The 13,303-nt window shown below is 45.0% G+C and overlaps 1 protein-coding gene across 2 annotated transcripts; it reads right to left on the bottom strand.

Annotated features, from left to right (window-relative positions):
• Nucleotides 1–2,719: 2,719 nt before the first annotated feature.
• LOC125738266 (GTPase KRas) lies at nucleotides 2,720–12,877 on the bottom strand. 2 transcript variants are annotated; one of them, XM_049007077.1, is made up of 5 exons: nucleotides 12,760–12,877; nucleotides 10,600–10,778; nucleotides 9,732–9,891; nucleotides 7,393–7,515; nucleotides 2,720–4,883 (listed from the first exon to the last, which is right to left on the bottom strand). In XM_049007077.1, exons 1-4 carry the CDS (start codon nucleotides 12,868–12,870, stop codon nucleotides 7,396–7,398), a joined length of 570 nt encoding a protein of 189 aa, XP_048863034.1. In that variant the 5' UTR covers nucleotides 12,871–12,877; the 3' UTR covers nucleotides 2,720–4,883; nucleotides 7,393–7,395. The 2 variants fall into 2 exon arrangements, with proteins under 2 accessions (XP_048863034.1, XP_048863035.1); XM_049007078.1 differs by lacking the exon at nucleotides 7,393–7,515.
• Between the last annotated feature and the right edge of the window lie 426 nt (nucleotides 12,878–13,303).

Genomic DNA, 13,303 nt, shown 5'->3' with positions numbered 1-13,303 from the left:
GGCTGAAAAATGTGAAAGTTGTTTCAGTAGACCACAGTCTTCTCAGGACAAGTGGCTGTCGGAGCTGTTAGTATGAGGAAACCGTTTGCTTGCACTGAAGTTGTTGTTCTGCACTTTCACCGTATAAAATGAGTCTCAGAGGTCGCTTAGATTCTCAGTCAGGGCATGTTTTGTTGCATTTCAGTGAGGCCGCAGGCAGATCTTTGGGGTTTGGAGCTGCATTTGTAAACAGAACGGCAAAGGCAGCATGAGTGACGGCCCTCCATGTTTACCAAACATCCAGCTGCACAGATGGATTACCAAAAAACTGGTAATCCACACACACGCTCAATGGCATGTGCAGCCACTTTTTAATGCAGATTTTTTGTTTATGATTTTCATCTTGGTGTCTCGTTTTTAAGAGAAACCATTTGGACCAGGTTGGTGTACAACTTTGTAATCCCATCCAGCCAACCAACACAGGTGGCTATAAGGCCATGACCAGTTGTTCAGCCGCGCATCTCCTCCAGAGCCTTTGTTTTGTAGGCTTATAACATCTCAAAGCTTTAAATTCACACTTAGCTAGACCAGCACGCAGGGTAAATGCCAACTGACTGGCTTTCACTCCCCTACAGACTTTAGTCTTTTACCCCTCCCCACCTTCACCCCCCCCCACCCCCGCCCCCGAACAGGAAGTATTTGACCAGCATTATGTGTTCCAAGTTCCAAAAGTTCTGTCCGTGCACCTCTTCAGTCTGTGAACAACAGTTAACTTCCTTTTCTAGTTTTTTTTTTGTTTCTTTCTCCCTGTGGGGGTGAAGATCCTTCCTGCCATCATCTCTTGGTTTATTCATCTCTGCAGTAGCCCTAGACAGCTTCATCTCCCCAGCCTGCTAATTGCCTGGGAGATTTGTTTGGCTGGAAAGCTCCACAGGCACCTTAATGCTTGTAATCTCCCCTAATGTGCTCAGTATTGTACCCATGCGAAGCTCCAGTCGGTCTTAATGTCGTTAAGAGCATCAGTCACCATTTTATAGGGTGCCTGGTTATTTATTTAATACTTGGTCTGTTTCAGGCGCTCCATGCTAGGAAGTATCTCGGTTGTTTTTCTTCAGGAGGTGTTGAAGGAGGCAGACCGCCCGGGAGGCGAAGGTCGGAGGTGAATTCCACAGCCGCACGTTAAGGCTCAGCCTTGGTTTTGTAAAAGGGGGGGGGGGGGGGGGGGTCTAAGTCAGACAATACTCTGAGGAGAGGAAATAAATAAATTCATGCTTTCCTGCCAATAAGATAACCGGCAGAGGGTGGCAGGTAGGGAGAACTTGAAGTGTCTGCCAACAGGGTGATTGAGAATAGTGGAAATCTGAAGGTTTTCAGCTTAGATCCTGGAGGGCCCCCCAGGGACTTATTAACTTGTAGGTACTTAACCTGTATTGCTCCAGTGTAATATCCGGCTCTATAAATAGGTAGGATTGTTAAGCTGCTTTGAGAAAAGGCTTCGGCTAAGCAATGAAACGAAACGAAAGCGACCCAGAAACGACAGCCATGGACGGCTGATCAACAGAGAGATCCTTTTTCTGGAAAAGTCAGACGTGCACGGAGTCGGGAAGGCCAAACCGGAGGGAACATGCTCATATCCAGGGGCTAGGAACCTTCCGGATTGCCCTGGCTCTCTCACGCGGAGCCTCGTTAATAATGGTTTAGGGTCGGGGGGGGGGGTGGCTTTGGCCTTTCTCCTGGGTCACTTTTTCATCCTGCACGGTGCAATGCTGAACGGGCGATGCGGGTCGTAACCCGTAATTAACGCGTCGGTGGGCAGCGGTGGCCGTCTGCTTCTTCTCTGGAGGCTGTCTGGCAGCAGCCGGCGACTCTAATTGGGGCACCATCCAGCCACCCACACACAGGTGCCGTCCCCGGATGTGTGAGAACCCCCCCAGCTCACGTGGACCCTCCCGCTCGCCGCTCCTTGACTCCCATTGGACAGCACCCGGCGGACGTGCACCCGTCGTCTCCGCCGATGTGCGCCTCCTCCGCCGACCGCAAAACCCATATGCACTCGCCGCCCAATTAATTCGGGATTACGGAGGGGAAGCTCCTGGCGGCTGAATCAAACACACGGCGATGAGACGTTTGTCAGAGGAAGTGAGAAGAAAAAAAATTGTAGTCAGTATTTAAATCTACTGCAGGATCTGATCAGAACATGACACAGTATATTTGAGTGTTTTCACTCTTTTCCTTTCATGTTCCCTTCATGTTTCAATTCGCCCATATTGTTTTTGCAGCATTTTGATTATATGGATAAGCCTGCTTAAATATCAGCCAAAGGTTTTTGTGCATAATCAAGGCTTGCTGCTGAAACGCTTATCCCTCGCCCTGCAGTGCGGTGACATGCACATCTGGCTAAAGCGGTTAAATACTGACCCCTGGTGGAGGAAACCAGGGACAGCAGCTAAAGAAAGGAGGGGTACGTTATGAGTTCTATATCGGTCCCACAATTCAGGTTCAAAGCACTTTTTCATGTTTCTCTTTCTCATAAAGACTAACACTTGTCCTTACACTTACTAGCTATTCATTGGAGCAGCAAGAGGTAAAAAGTCAGGACAATTGGTTAACATGAATTAGATGATCAGGAGCTACTTAAAAACGACAACTAAATTAGACGTGTGCTACAGATACAGAAATATGTAGGAATAGTGTTTTTATTTTTTATTCTAAAGGAAAAAAAAAAGTCCGCAAACATCTGTTCCTCTTTTCTTGTTTATTATACATTAAATAGGAGTGGTGAAATTCATGACAAAAATATAATGGCTAATTTGAGCTCACCACGTAGCACATCCTCCCAGGCAACATCACAGAGAACTCGTTAAGCGGGAAACGCATTAAACAGAGGTCATTCATTCCACATTGCTGGGGACCCACCACTGTTCCCATTTTACAAAGGAAAGGATCAAAACAACATTTTGTTCCAGCAAAGGAGATTAACGCGGCCCGACTTACAAAAATGTGAACCTTCTAGTATTAGAACAATGCAAATGTTAAAGTACATTTCAGGTACAAATTAAGAAATTCAATTGGGGTTGGCACTCAAAAGAATTCCCCCCCCCCCCCCCAATCAAATATTGCATGAATATTCATTTCTTAATACCAATCAAACTCAATTTCTATCGCGTAAATGGTAGAAAGATTAAAAGACAGACACATGCGCACGCGCACACACACACCTACTATAACATTACAAGTGTTCCTGAACATGGAAGGAAACGTGTTCATTTTTTCATGATGCTAGCGGCCCCTCTCCTCTGCAGCATTTTAAAACCGGCCGTCCTCTATTCGGTTCAAAAGTCAAGTCACACAGCCGTCGGGAATCACTGATTTCTGGAGCATTTTCCAACAGGCAACTCCAAAGACGGCCATACAACCATGCCCTCTAGATTACCTTCCTACTTCCTCTAAATCCAGCAGTGTACATCTTGGGTTTAGCACGTGGGTATTAATAGAAAAAGAGTCGTTTGATAAACCTCCAGGACCTTTTCGAAATAACATTGTCGGCAAATGTGAGAGTAATGCATGACAAGATAAACTGAAGTGAAACAGGACTCAAACAAAACTAAGAGGATCACAGACTCGGGAGAAAGCCAGATTGTCTGAGAGTGAGGCCTCGATTTCAGGGAGGAGCCAATGCTATAAAGGGGGGGGGGAATTACTGGTTTAACAGAAGAACATAAATCAACATTTTCTAAAAATCCTTCGGCAAGTCAGAAAAAAAAATAGCTCCTTCGAGCAGTATCACCATTTTCTGGGGAAACAATATCTAGATCTTGGATTAAAAGTTCTATCTCTACCCCTAAAATTAATAAGAACTTTTTTTTTTTTCTTTTTTCAGAAAACCAATGTATAATCAAACAGGTTAAAAAAAAATTGCTGCGGAGGTTTGGTATAGGCGTGTCTATACCAAAAAAAAAACCCTTTACAGCCAAAGAAAAGGGCGGAGTTACAGGATGAGTGAATTCTTCCCACGAGTGTTGGTCCTTGTTGGTCCGAGGCTTCAGCACTTCTGCAGAAGGCAGAGGAGGCAATCTGTGCCGGAGTATTACGCTGTGCCTGGCAGCCGCTCCAAGAGAAACGCTGCGAGGCGTTTAGCTACAGCTGTTTGAAAAGGACGCCTCTCCGCTGTATGAGGTGAAAAAGAAAGATACTATGCATTAACCTCCCTCCGCCAGCCCCACACTTGATCCAGGAAGCATGAAAGACAGACTGAGGGCATGGTGGTTTATTATATGCCTTGAGAGGCCCATGAGGGTTGTTCCTGATGCCCACACAGAGCTGAGGGTGGGGTGGGGGTCAGCTGAAGTACTTTCTGAACTGCCAGAGGGAGGCCGCTTTCAGACACTGCACTCTTGGAAAAAATCGACAGCCTGGACGATTTTGCAGGCGCGAGCCTTAACTAAAAACGAGGCAAAGCAGATGACTTCAGACACCTGTGTCACAAACCTCGAAGGCCGCCAAGGCAACTGCTCAAAGAGGAACCGATAAACATAAAAGCCCCTCGGCCAGAAGAGCCAGGAGAAGGACCAATACTCCAGGGCGTCAGGCACTCAACAGAAAACAAAGCTTATATGGACCCAGTTTTAATAAGCAACCTACAGAGACTCAATATGCTCAGTTTAGCCAACATTGCTGATGCAAAACAAAAGGGCTAATAATTTAGTGTAATGTACAAAAAGTGTGTTATTTTCAGTTAAGCACATAAGAACTCGATTTGCTCTCTTCAAAAGGGGGGGGCCACCTATTCACATAATTATACACTTTGTCCTGGATTTCTTTTTCTTTTTCTTCCCCTCTTTGCTCATCTTCTCTTTGTGTTTTCGGATTTCTCGGACTAAGGTGTAGAAGGCATCGTCCACACCCTGCAGAGAGAAGGAAAGAGAGGGAACTGTTCATTGGCATAGATATAAAATCCACATTCCGCACAAAATCGGAGGCATTTCCACATGGTAAAAAGTGATATTTGCAATGTGAGAAAGGACAAACGTTTACTTCACCCCGGCCGTGAGCCGAAAAGCACATAGCAGTTAATGGATCGAGTGGAGTTTAGGAGCCCACAACCCACACCGATAAGCTTGGGGCAGAGAAAACAAGGAAGAACATAGAGCCAAGTCGTTTTCTTGAGAAATCCTGCCCATCTTTGGCTCTTGAGCCCTCTAGTGGTTGTGGGCTGAAAAAGCACTCAGACAAATGGTGTATGAACAAGGCTGTTGAGAAAGTCTGCAAACCCAAAATCAAAGAATGGGTGAGCTATGAGAACACTAGATAAAGCTAGTGGGTTTTATATAGTTTCAAAAATCATCAAAACATTAGTATGCCGATCGCAAAAAGTAAACTTTATGTAGGAGTTCCCAGACTGAGCAAAGATTATAACCGAAACAAATCAAATAAACATAAGACTAAAGGAGTTTTAATTTGCATCCCCTGACCAAGAGTCAACGGACCGTCAGTGACAGTACAAGCAGGTGTGTGACAGCACTCAACATGAGATAATCTGTGGGCAGCTCTGCAACACATTCAGGGATGGGAAGCGAGGGTTTTGGAAAACACGCCAAGTCAGCCTGAATTCACACAAGTGAACAAAAATATGTTTCTCAAAAATGTTCTTTGAAAAGTGGAACGTTTGGGCAGCGGAAAACATCTCACCCGCTAAAAATAAAGCGTTATCCTTGAGGGCCCTTGGCATGAGGATTTATGTTCATGGAGGACACACGACGAGGAGGGGTTAATGTACACAAAAGTCTGTCCCCTGGGACTGGACACGAGATCAAACTGCTGCTCTGTACTTCAGGAAAAGGAAAAAAAAAAAAAAAAAAAACAACTGGAAAGTTCTGTCCTTGAAGCTATTGATCCCTTCGTCAGCACAGAGCCCCATGGAAGATGCTTAGGGGCCACTTTGTTCAACCCAACTCATTAAACAGCTTCAATACAATGACTTTTACCTCCTAAAGTCTTTTTAAGTAGAAATGTACAGTTTAATAAAAACTGAGTCCATGGACCAAGCCGCCATCACACCGCAAACAAAACAGATAACGAACCAATGAACAAAACAAACAAATCCAGACTGATATTGACTGTACCCTCAATCATGGGTCTGCGCTTGGACCATGAAAACGAACTCCCACCTGCGCGTCTTTCGGAACGTAGACCACAATCCATCTTCTACAGACAGACTACTAGCTGCAGCCATGCTGGTCAGGTTTGTTTCGACTGCTGCCGTCTGACGTCTTTTCTCGCAGCAAAACTAGTTTGGCATGACGCTGAGGATCACGCAGCAAGCAGACAAATGCGTGCTGATGTCTTCTGCTTCTGTCAGCTCATATTTCAGACACTGCAAACCGCTGAGATTAAAACATCACGTCTAAGAAAAGTGTATTTCTGATTATTAAATGCGGGTGAATCCAATGCTCTCCAGAGAAAATTGCACGCAAACTACAAATTAAGGTATAACAAGCCCATTCAGACATAAATATCAGAGGATAGTTTTTCTTTTAGCTGAATCCCATGGAGAAGCAATAATTTTAAGGTCCGGAAAACAGCGCTATTATTCATATATCCTGTCTAGGGGTGACAAACGAAAAACCTAGCATATAGCTAATTCTGGTATGGCTATTCATTACCACTACAAAATAATTGCGGTCCCTGTCAAACAAATATGAATATATTGCGGCGTTTTGGAAAAAATAAAAAGTAAATAAATAGTTGTCAAAAGATGTGTAATACCATCACTGTGATTTACGGCTATGACTTATAAATGACAGTTCTCAGAGGTGGCAAGCTCATTTCTGGACGACTGATGTCCCAGGCAGGGTCAGAAAAAGGATTCCCCACTATAAGGGTGAGAAATACGAAGAAGCCGCTGAAGAAACACAAGGCACCAGGTTGTCCTCATTTATGTCCGTAAAGCCGCAGAATCTCTCAGTGAAACACCATTGAGTCAAATCGGCATTCAAAGGAACTTGAATGGGCCGAGCAAAGGGCATCCAAAACGCATGAAATCTCACGCAAGATTATCCACCGCAGGGTGTGTGTTGATTTTGGAGGGAAACGAAGATTTAAGAAGGCTGTGATTTAGGCGCGAATACTTTACAGTACAACTATAGAGCAAAGCTTATTTGAACACCCACAAATTTACCAACCCACAAATGACTAACAAAGCACCAGAAAGGAGGTGATGGAAATCAAACTTAAGAGAGCTTAATTAAAATAAAAATTCCAGGACAGCCTGAGTCAGCAGATTCCAAACTAAGTTTGACATCCCCCTGAGAGAAAGACCCCCAAACCATTCACCGGTTCTGTCTGGCGCCCACTAGAGGAAGCCCCTGCACCCACAGCCCCAGCCCACGCTTGACGGCAGGGTGACACACTTACCCTTCACATTACTACACATTTTTTAAGCTTCACACAGCCGGGTGTCTCTTCTTCCTTGCTGAGTTTTGTCAACCGGTACTGCCTGATCTCCCGTACCAGGGTATAAAAGGCATCCTCCACTCTCTGCAGTACAAAACACAACTCCCTCCAGGTTATGGAAAGTACTGTGGACAAGGAGGTGGCCCGTGGATTCAAATCTGCATGCTTGAGGTGTCATAGCGGACAAGTGATCCTGTCCTCCACGCATGGAGTGCTTGCGGCCTTGATTACGGCATGAAAAGCATGCACAGATCACTGAAAGGTTTGCATCACTGACCAATTTCCAAGGAGAGACAGGAATAGTCTTGCAAGTAATACAGTCAGGTCTGGTGAAATTTTTGTCCCATAAATTTTTGTTCCTCATGTCACGTGAGACAAATCAGCGCCGAAAGAATTTAGTGAGAGGAAAAAAAAAAAGATTTATGGGTCCTAAAGTGACTCCCTTCTGAGGTTAAGGAATCTAATTTATGGACTGGGAAACTTAGCAAAACAGGTCAGAAGTGAGACGCAGACCCCCAGTGCTGCTGACAACCGTGAACAGCTAGAAAAACCCAGAAATTTCCAAGTCATGATTACAGGAACACAAGACACCATGAACGCCACCAAGTGCTTCGATGTCCAGAGCAGGGGGAAGGGGCAGAAAGAGACCCGAACAAAGCATAATAAAATATAAAAATAACAAAATCAACTTGTCCAATACACAAAGGACATGAAAAGCAAGATGACAGAGCATTTTAAATGAGTAAACTTGAGAATGAAGGATTCGGTCAAGTCAGGTCAGAAAAATTGCATGAAAACATGCAACAAATCAAAAATATGGCAACAACCAAAAAAACGTTTATGAGAGCTGATAATCTGGTTTTCATGACAAGTTCTGAAGACAATTACAAATGTCAGACCAGCCAAACAACATTACACCCTAATCTATGAACTCGCCCCTAGAGATTTGGTTTTCATTTAAGAAGAAAGACGTTCATAAAGACTAAAGACATCAGAGTAATCAATCGGCGAAGAGCAGTATCAACCAAACTTTCTTGTGTTTACTTCAGTCATTCTGCATGGTTAACAATGGCCAGATATATACGGTGTCCTAAAACCTCACACATACACAGGCTACTGGCACATTTCCACTGGCATACAGGAATCAGGCCATAACTGACCCGTACCACGAAGAGACGCTAGTAACTTGGTAAAGGCATTACTGGCTCGGGAAAGTGACAGTGACGCAAAACTAAAGAGACGCTTATTAAAAGTTCACACGGTCTACATAATGATTTACTATGTGCTAATTTCCACTAGCAAGTCTGTGACAATTGGTTTGTCATGTTAGCATCCAACGCTAGTGAAATTAGCATTAACTTGATTATATTTGCCTTACGAATCCATTCCATCCACTTGTACCGTACCTCAAGTATGACGGAAATTTTCATGGTCCGAGTTATCGGGAATGCATTAATACATCAAGTTATGCGATACAACCAATAATGAAAAATATATAGAATATGCCCCTTTTCTCCTACAGTTAATGGAGCATAATGACGCAGATCACCAGTATCTCTGCGCATTTCGACCAATCAGAGAGTGGTGGCGCAACCAGCTCAGATTAATCGCGTTTTGGCATTGTTAGTAAGCAGCGCCATGTCAGCATGGGCACAACTCGGGTAAGGATTACAGAATGTAAAATGAAAAACTGTGTCTCTTCACGGTCTGGCTCGGGTACGGCTTGGTTCTTTGTGGCAGTGGAATAGGGATGTTTACAGGAGAACTTGCCTGGCTGGAAATCCGAAGTCCTTAGCCACAACCCAAAAACTGAAACAAAACTAAACGTAACAACTTAAGCTGCTAAGGGATCTACAGGGGCAAGGGTCTAAACAGCTGTCCTCACCCAAACACTTTTCCCCACCTAAAGAGCGCAGACAGAAGAGATTCACCTTCCTAGGCTCCAACCTGACTGCTCCAACGCAAACATTTATCTTTAGCAAGGCAATTCCCACCACCTTCCATAACATGCCCAGTGCAGCAATGGCCCAATGAAAACCTCCAGAAATCATTCATCTTAAAGGAATACCTGGCAAAAAAAAAAATACAGAATTCAATTCTGTCTGGAATAATCTATGCACAATTTTTGGCTGGAGCTCCCTTTAGTCAACCAGCCGTGGAGAAGCTGAATCATTAATGGAAATTTAAGCTCAGCGAGTAGCTTCCCAGACCGTGGTATTTCACTGGTGTCTCAAGGCCCCGTCTCGCAGGAGATTCTAGGGCTTGTGAAGCCACAGCTCTTAAATCGCCTCTCTCTTCACCTGTCTCGTCTTTGCGGAAGTTTCTATGAAGGGGATGCCGTAACTTCTCGCCAGGTCCTGCGCTTGCTTGGTGTCCACTGTCCGGGATGGTAGATCACACTTGTTCCCCACCAGCACCATCGGGACATCTTCAGAGTCCTTCACTCGCTTGATCTGTTCCCTGCAGGAGGGACAAGGCAAGGTCAGGGCGTCTTGGGGTAGCAGCAAATATCGAGAGCTATAAACAAGCAGACTAGCAGGCAAGGTAGAAGTCAGTCTGGGACAAAATCTGAAAAAGAGGAGGAAAACTGAAGCTAGTCAAATGTTACTAAAAGAATATCTAGAATGTTGAAACTGGACACTTTACAGAAATCCCACTTCACAATCACAGCCTCTATTAAATGTCTCCTTAGATATATTATGTATTAAGCATTAAAAGTGGATGAGACAATGAATTAAGGTGAGAGTATCCAAGCAGTAACGGGGGCATTAACCTTTATGAATTTAGCAGATGATTTTAGCTAAAGTGACATACTAGTGAGGTAACCTTGGGGCCGGAGAAGACAGACAACCAGCATCCCTGGATTTATTGGGGTTATATATCATGCTGAGGGGCTCAGCAGTGATACCGTTATGCTGCCGGTCACAGGATTTAAACCCACAACCTCCTGGACACATGCACAGGTCCATAACTTGCTCAGCTACACAACCTTTCAAAACAACCACATTCCAGGACAATAAAAGGCAAGTTGCTCCAGCTTGTGTGCCTGTGGTGGTCGGCTGACTTGGAAGATCGATCATTTTGTGGCACCGTATTGAATATGTGCACATCTGAAGGCTAAAGTTAGGCCTGGGTAGCAAGGCATGTCAGCAGGAATATGGTACTTACCTATAATTGTGTATATCTTCAAAGGACTTAGTATTGTTAATGGCGAACACACAGAGGAATCCCTCCCCTGTCCTCATGTACTGGTCCCTCATTGCACTGTACTCCTCTTGACCCGCCGTGTCGAGGATGTCCAACAGACACGTCTCCCCATCGATAACTACTTGCTTTCGGTATGAGTCCTATGGAGGGGGTGGGATGAGAGCAGCACCATGACGCAGCGTGTACGTGATGAACCAGAAGAAGAATCCGCCTGGCTGCTTACAACCCACACCTCAAAAACGCAACTACAGAGATTCCGACTCCTCCAAACTCAAATCTAATGGGAAGATTGGAACACTGCAGTCTTAGGGCGCTGTTCCACTGCACCAAGTACCGGACTTTTGGTACAAAAAAAAAAAAAAATTAAATACTTGGTACTGCCCTTTGTCCATTGACTTCCGGTCCAGTACCAGTGCCGAAGTACCAAACCTCTTGTACTCATTTGGTACGTCGGGGCCTGGCACAGATGTTTGTTGTAAGTTGGTTATGTAAATAACCTGCCTCGAAAACACACAAAACATTCATAATAATGGACGCATGGGAAACCCAAACTTTAACTGCGATCTCTCATGAGAACAGATTCATTAACATGTGGATGGCTTAAGTATCTGCTATGATATAGGAAACTGTATGGAAGAAATTGGAGATGTGCAATGCAGGAAAGTGCCACTTGAAAATTAAAAAATCTCAAGCAGGATTATAGAAAATAAAATACTACAAGTAAAGCCGTGGCAGTCACTGATGTCATTCTGTGCGAGGCGCTGATTACGTCATTCTGAGACAGTAGCAGTTTTTCACGCCAGTAGAAAAAGTACTGCTGACTTTGGTACTGTTTAGAAGTATAACGAGTTCGGTACCAGGTGAGGTGGAAAAGCGCCCTGACAACTGGACTCCTGAACTGTGAGGAAAGGATGTGTAGAAGAAATGGGCAGCAGTCTTAGCTCCATTTCATTGGTCAAGCTTCTACCTTATTACACATCACTTTTTCCAATGGGGCTTCATAACATGCCTCCAGATGTTCTCCTTTGCAAAGAGATGGCCACCAACCCATCTCAAAGCAAACTCTTGTGACCCATACTGTTTTCACACCAGAGGTACTTTTTTTCTTAAACCAGAACCTTTTGTCATGTTTACACCGCAGGAACTCAGCCCGACTGTATGTGAGCGGCAGTTCAGGAATCATTTCTTAGTCCCTACTCCACACTCGGTACTTTCCATCTGAGCATGAACTACTGGGGAGGGGCTTGCAGTGATAACCTTGCTGATTGGCTGGCCACAAGCACCAGCATTAACTTGTAAGTTACGTGGAAGTTCAAAGAAGAGAGAAAAGTAGCGGAGCGAAAACTGAGCAGATGGAATTATTTTTGCACCTCAATTACATTAAAAAAATTATAATAATTAAAGGGCCGTGTCCCACTTTGATTGCGATTAATCCCCCCAATAACTAACAAAATGACTTGTCTATCCTCCATTATATTGGGCTGGCAGTGTAGTTTTGTGAGGTATTGTGTGTGTGAAGCTTAACCTACAAAGTTTTTGCTTGTTTAGCATAAAACGTCCCAGTTCCTGTTCCGTGATGTGAAAGCGACACATGAAAGTGGCCAGGAGCTACAGAAGTCCCCGGTCCAGACAGGACAGAAACTTGTATACGGGGTTCCAGAACTTCAGTGCAAAGGCACTTTATATTTAGAAATCAATATACACTGACAACGAGGCTCCGAAACTGAGCGAGAACCTCGATTCATTTCCAGAGAAAGACTACTAGCTGCTCAAAAGATTCTGCCAGTTGAGGCTGAAGACATAACTGTAGCAATAAAATCTCTGACAGAACCCTGGACTACCAGCGGCACTCTGGGCATACGACAGGAATGTGCATTTACGGACGCTCCCACGTTTCGTCAACCAGAAAAACCTGCTGTGGACACCAGATTCCTTAAGGACATTCATATGCAAACAGCAGAGATGTGAGCGTTTCATTTCTCATCCCGCCGACGAGAAGAAAAGGGCTATTCTCTTAGATCTCATCGGAGAGCCTCTGCATATTTCAGTTCTGCCCTGGGCCTGCTGCCACAGAGCGCCCTCAGCCCAGCGAGGAGGGAGAGCAACCCCACGGCCTCATACCTCAATGGTAGGGTCATACTCGTCAACGAAGTGGTTCTGGATGAGTTGGATGGTCAAGGCGCTCTTCCCCACGCCTCCAGCTCCCACCACAACTAGCTTGTATTCAGTCATGGTCCACCTGAGGGGATGGAAGTCCGGGTGACAGGGTCAGGATAGTGGGTGACGTCAGGCTTACCGGATCATCAACGAGGCAGAGCCATCGCCACAGCCATTACAGCACAAGAGGGACTAGGGGACTTGGGACAGCCAACATACATAAGTACCTCCAAGTTCAAGTTCCCTCCTTCTCTCATTACCAAGCAAGCCGTTTAAAAAAGTAAATTAAATGAGATCCTTACTGAGCACACAGGTGACTCTCACAGTCAGGCCTGTCCTAACCTGCTCTCCTCGTCCTCAATATCCTCCACCTGCTACATGCCCCGACAGGGACATGCGGAATCCGTGCCGGGACAGGCCCTTCCACGAGCGTTCGCATGTCCGCATGCGAATTTCCAACCCGCCCCGTACTGCCCTCTTCCCTGGGTGACGGCGCCTAGGTCACCTT

This window comes from Brienomyrus brachyistius, chromosome 3 (genome assembly GCF_023856365.1).
Source record: "Brienomyrus brachyistius isolate T26 chromosome 3, BBRACH_0.4, whole genome shotgun sequence".
NCBI lineage: Eukaryota > Metazoa > Chordata > Actinopteri > Osteoglossiformes > Mormyridae > Brienomyrus > Brienomyrus brachyistius.
The sequence above is the reverse complement of the archived record's forward strand: the minus strand, read 5'-3'. Positions and strand labels throughout refer to the sequence as shown.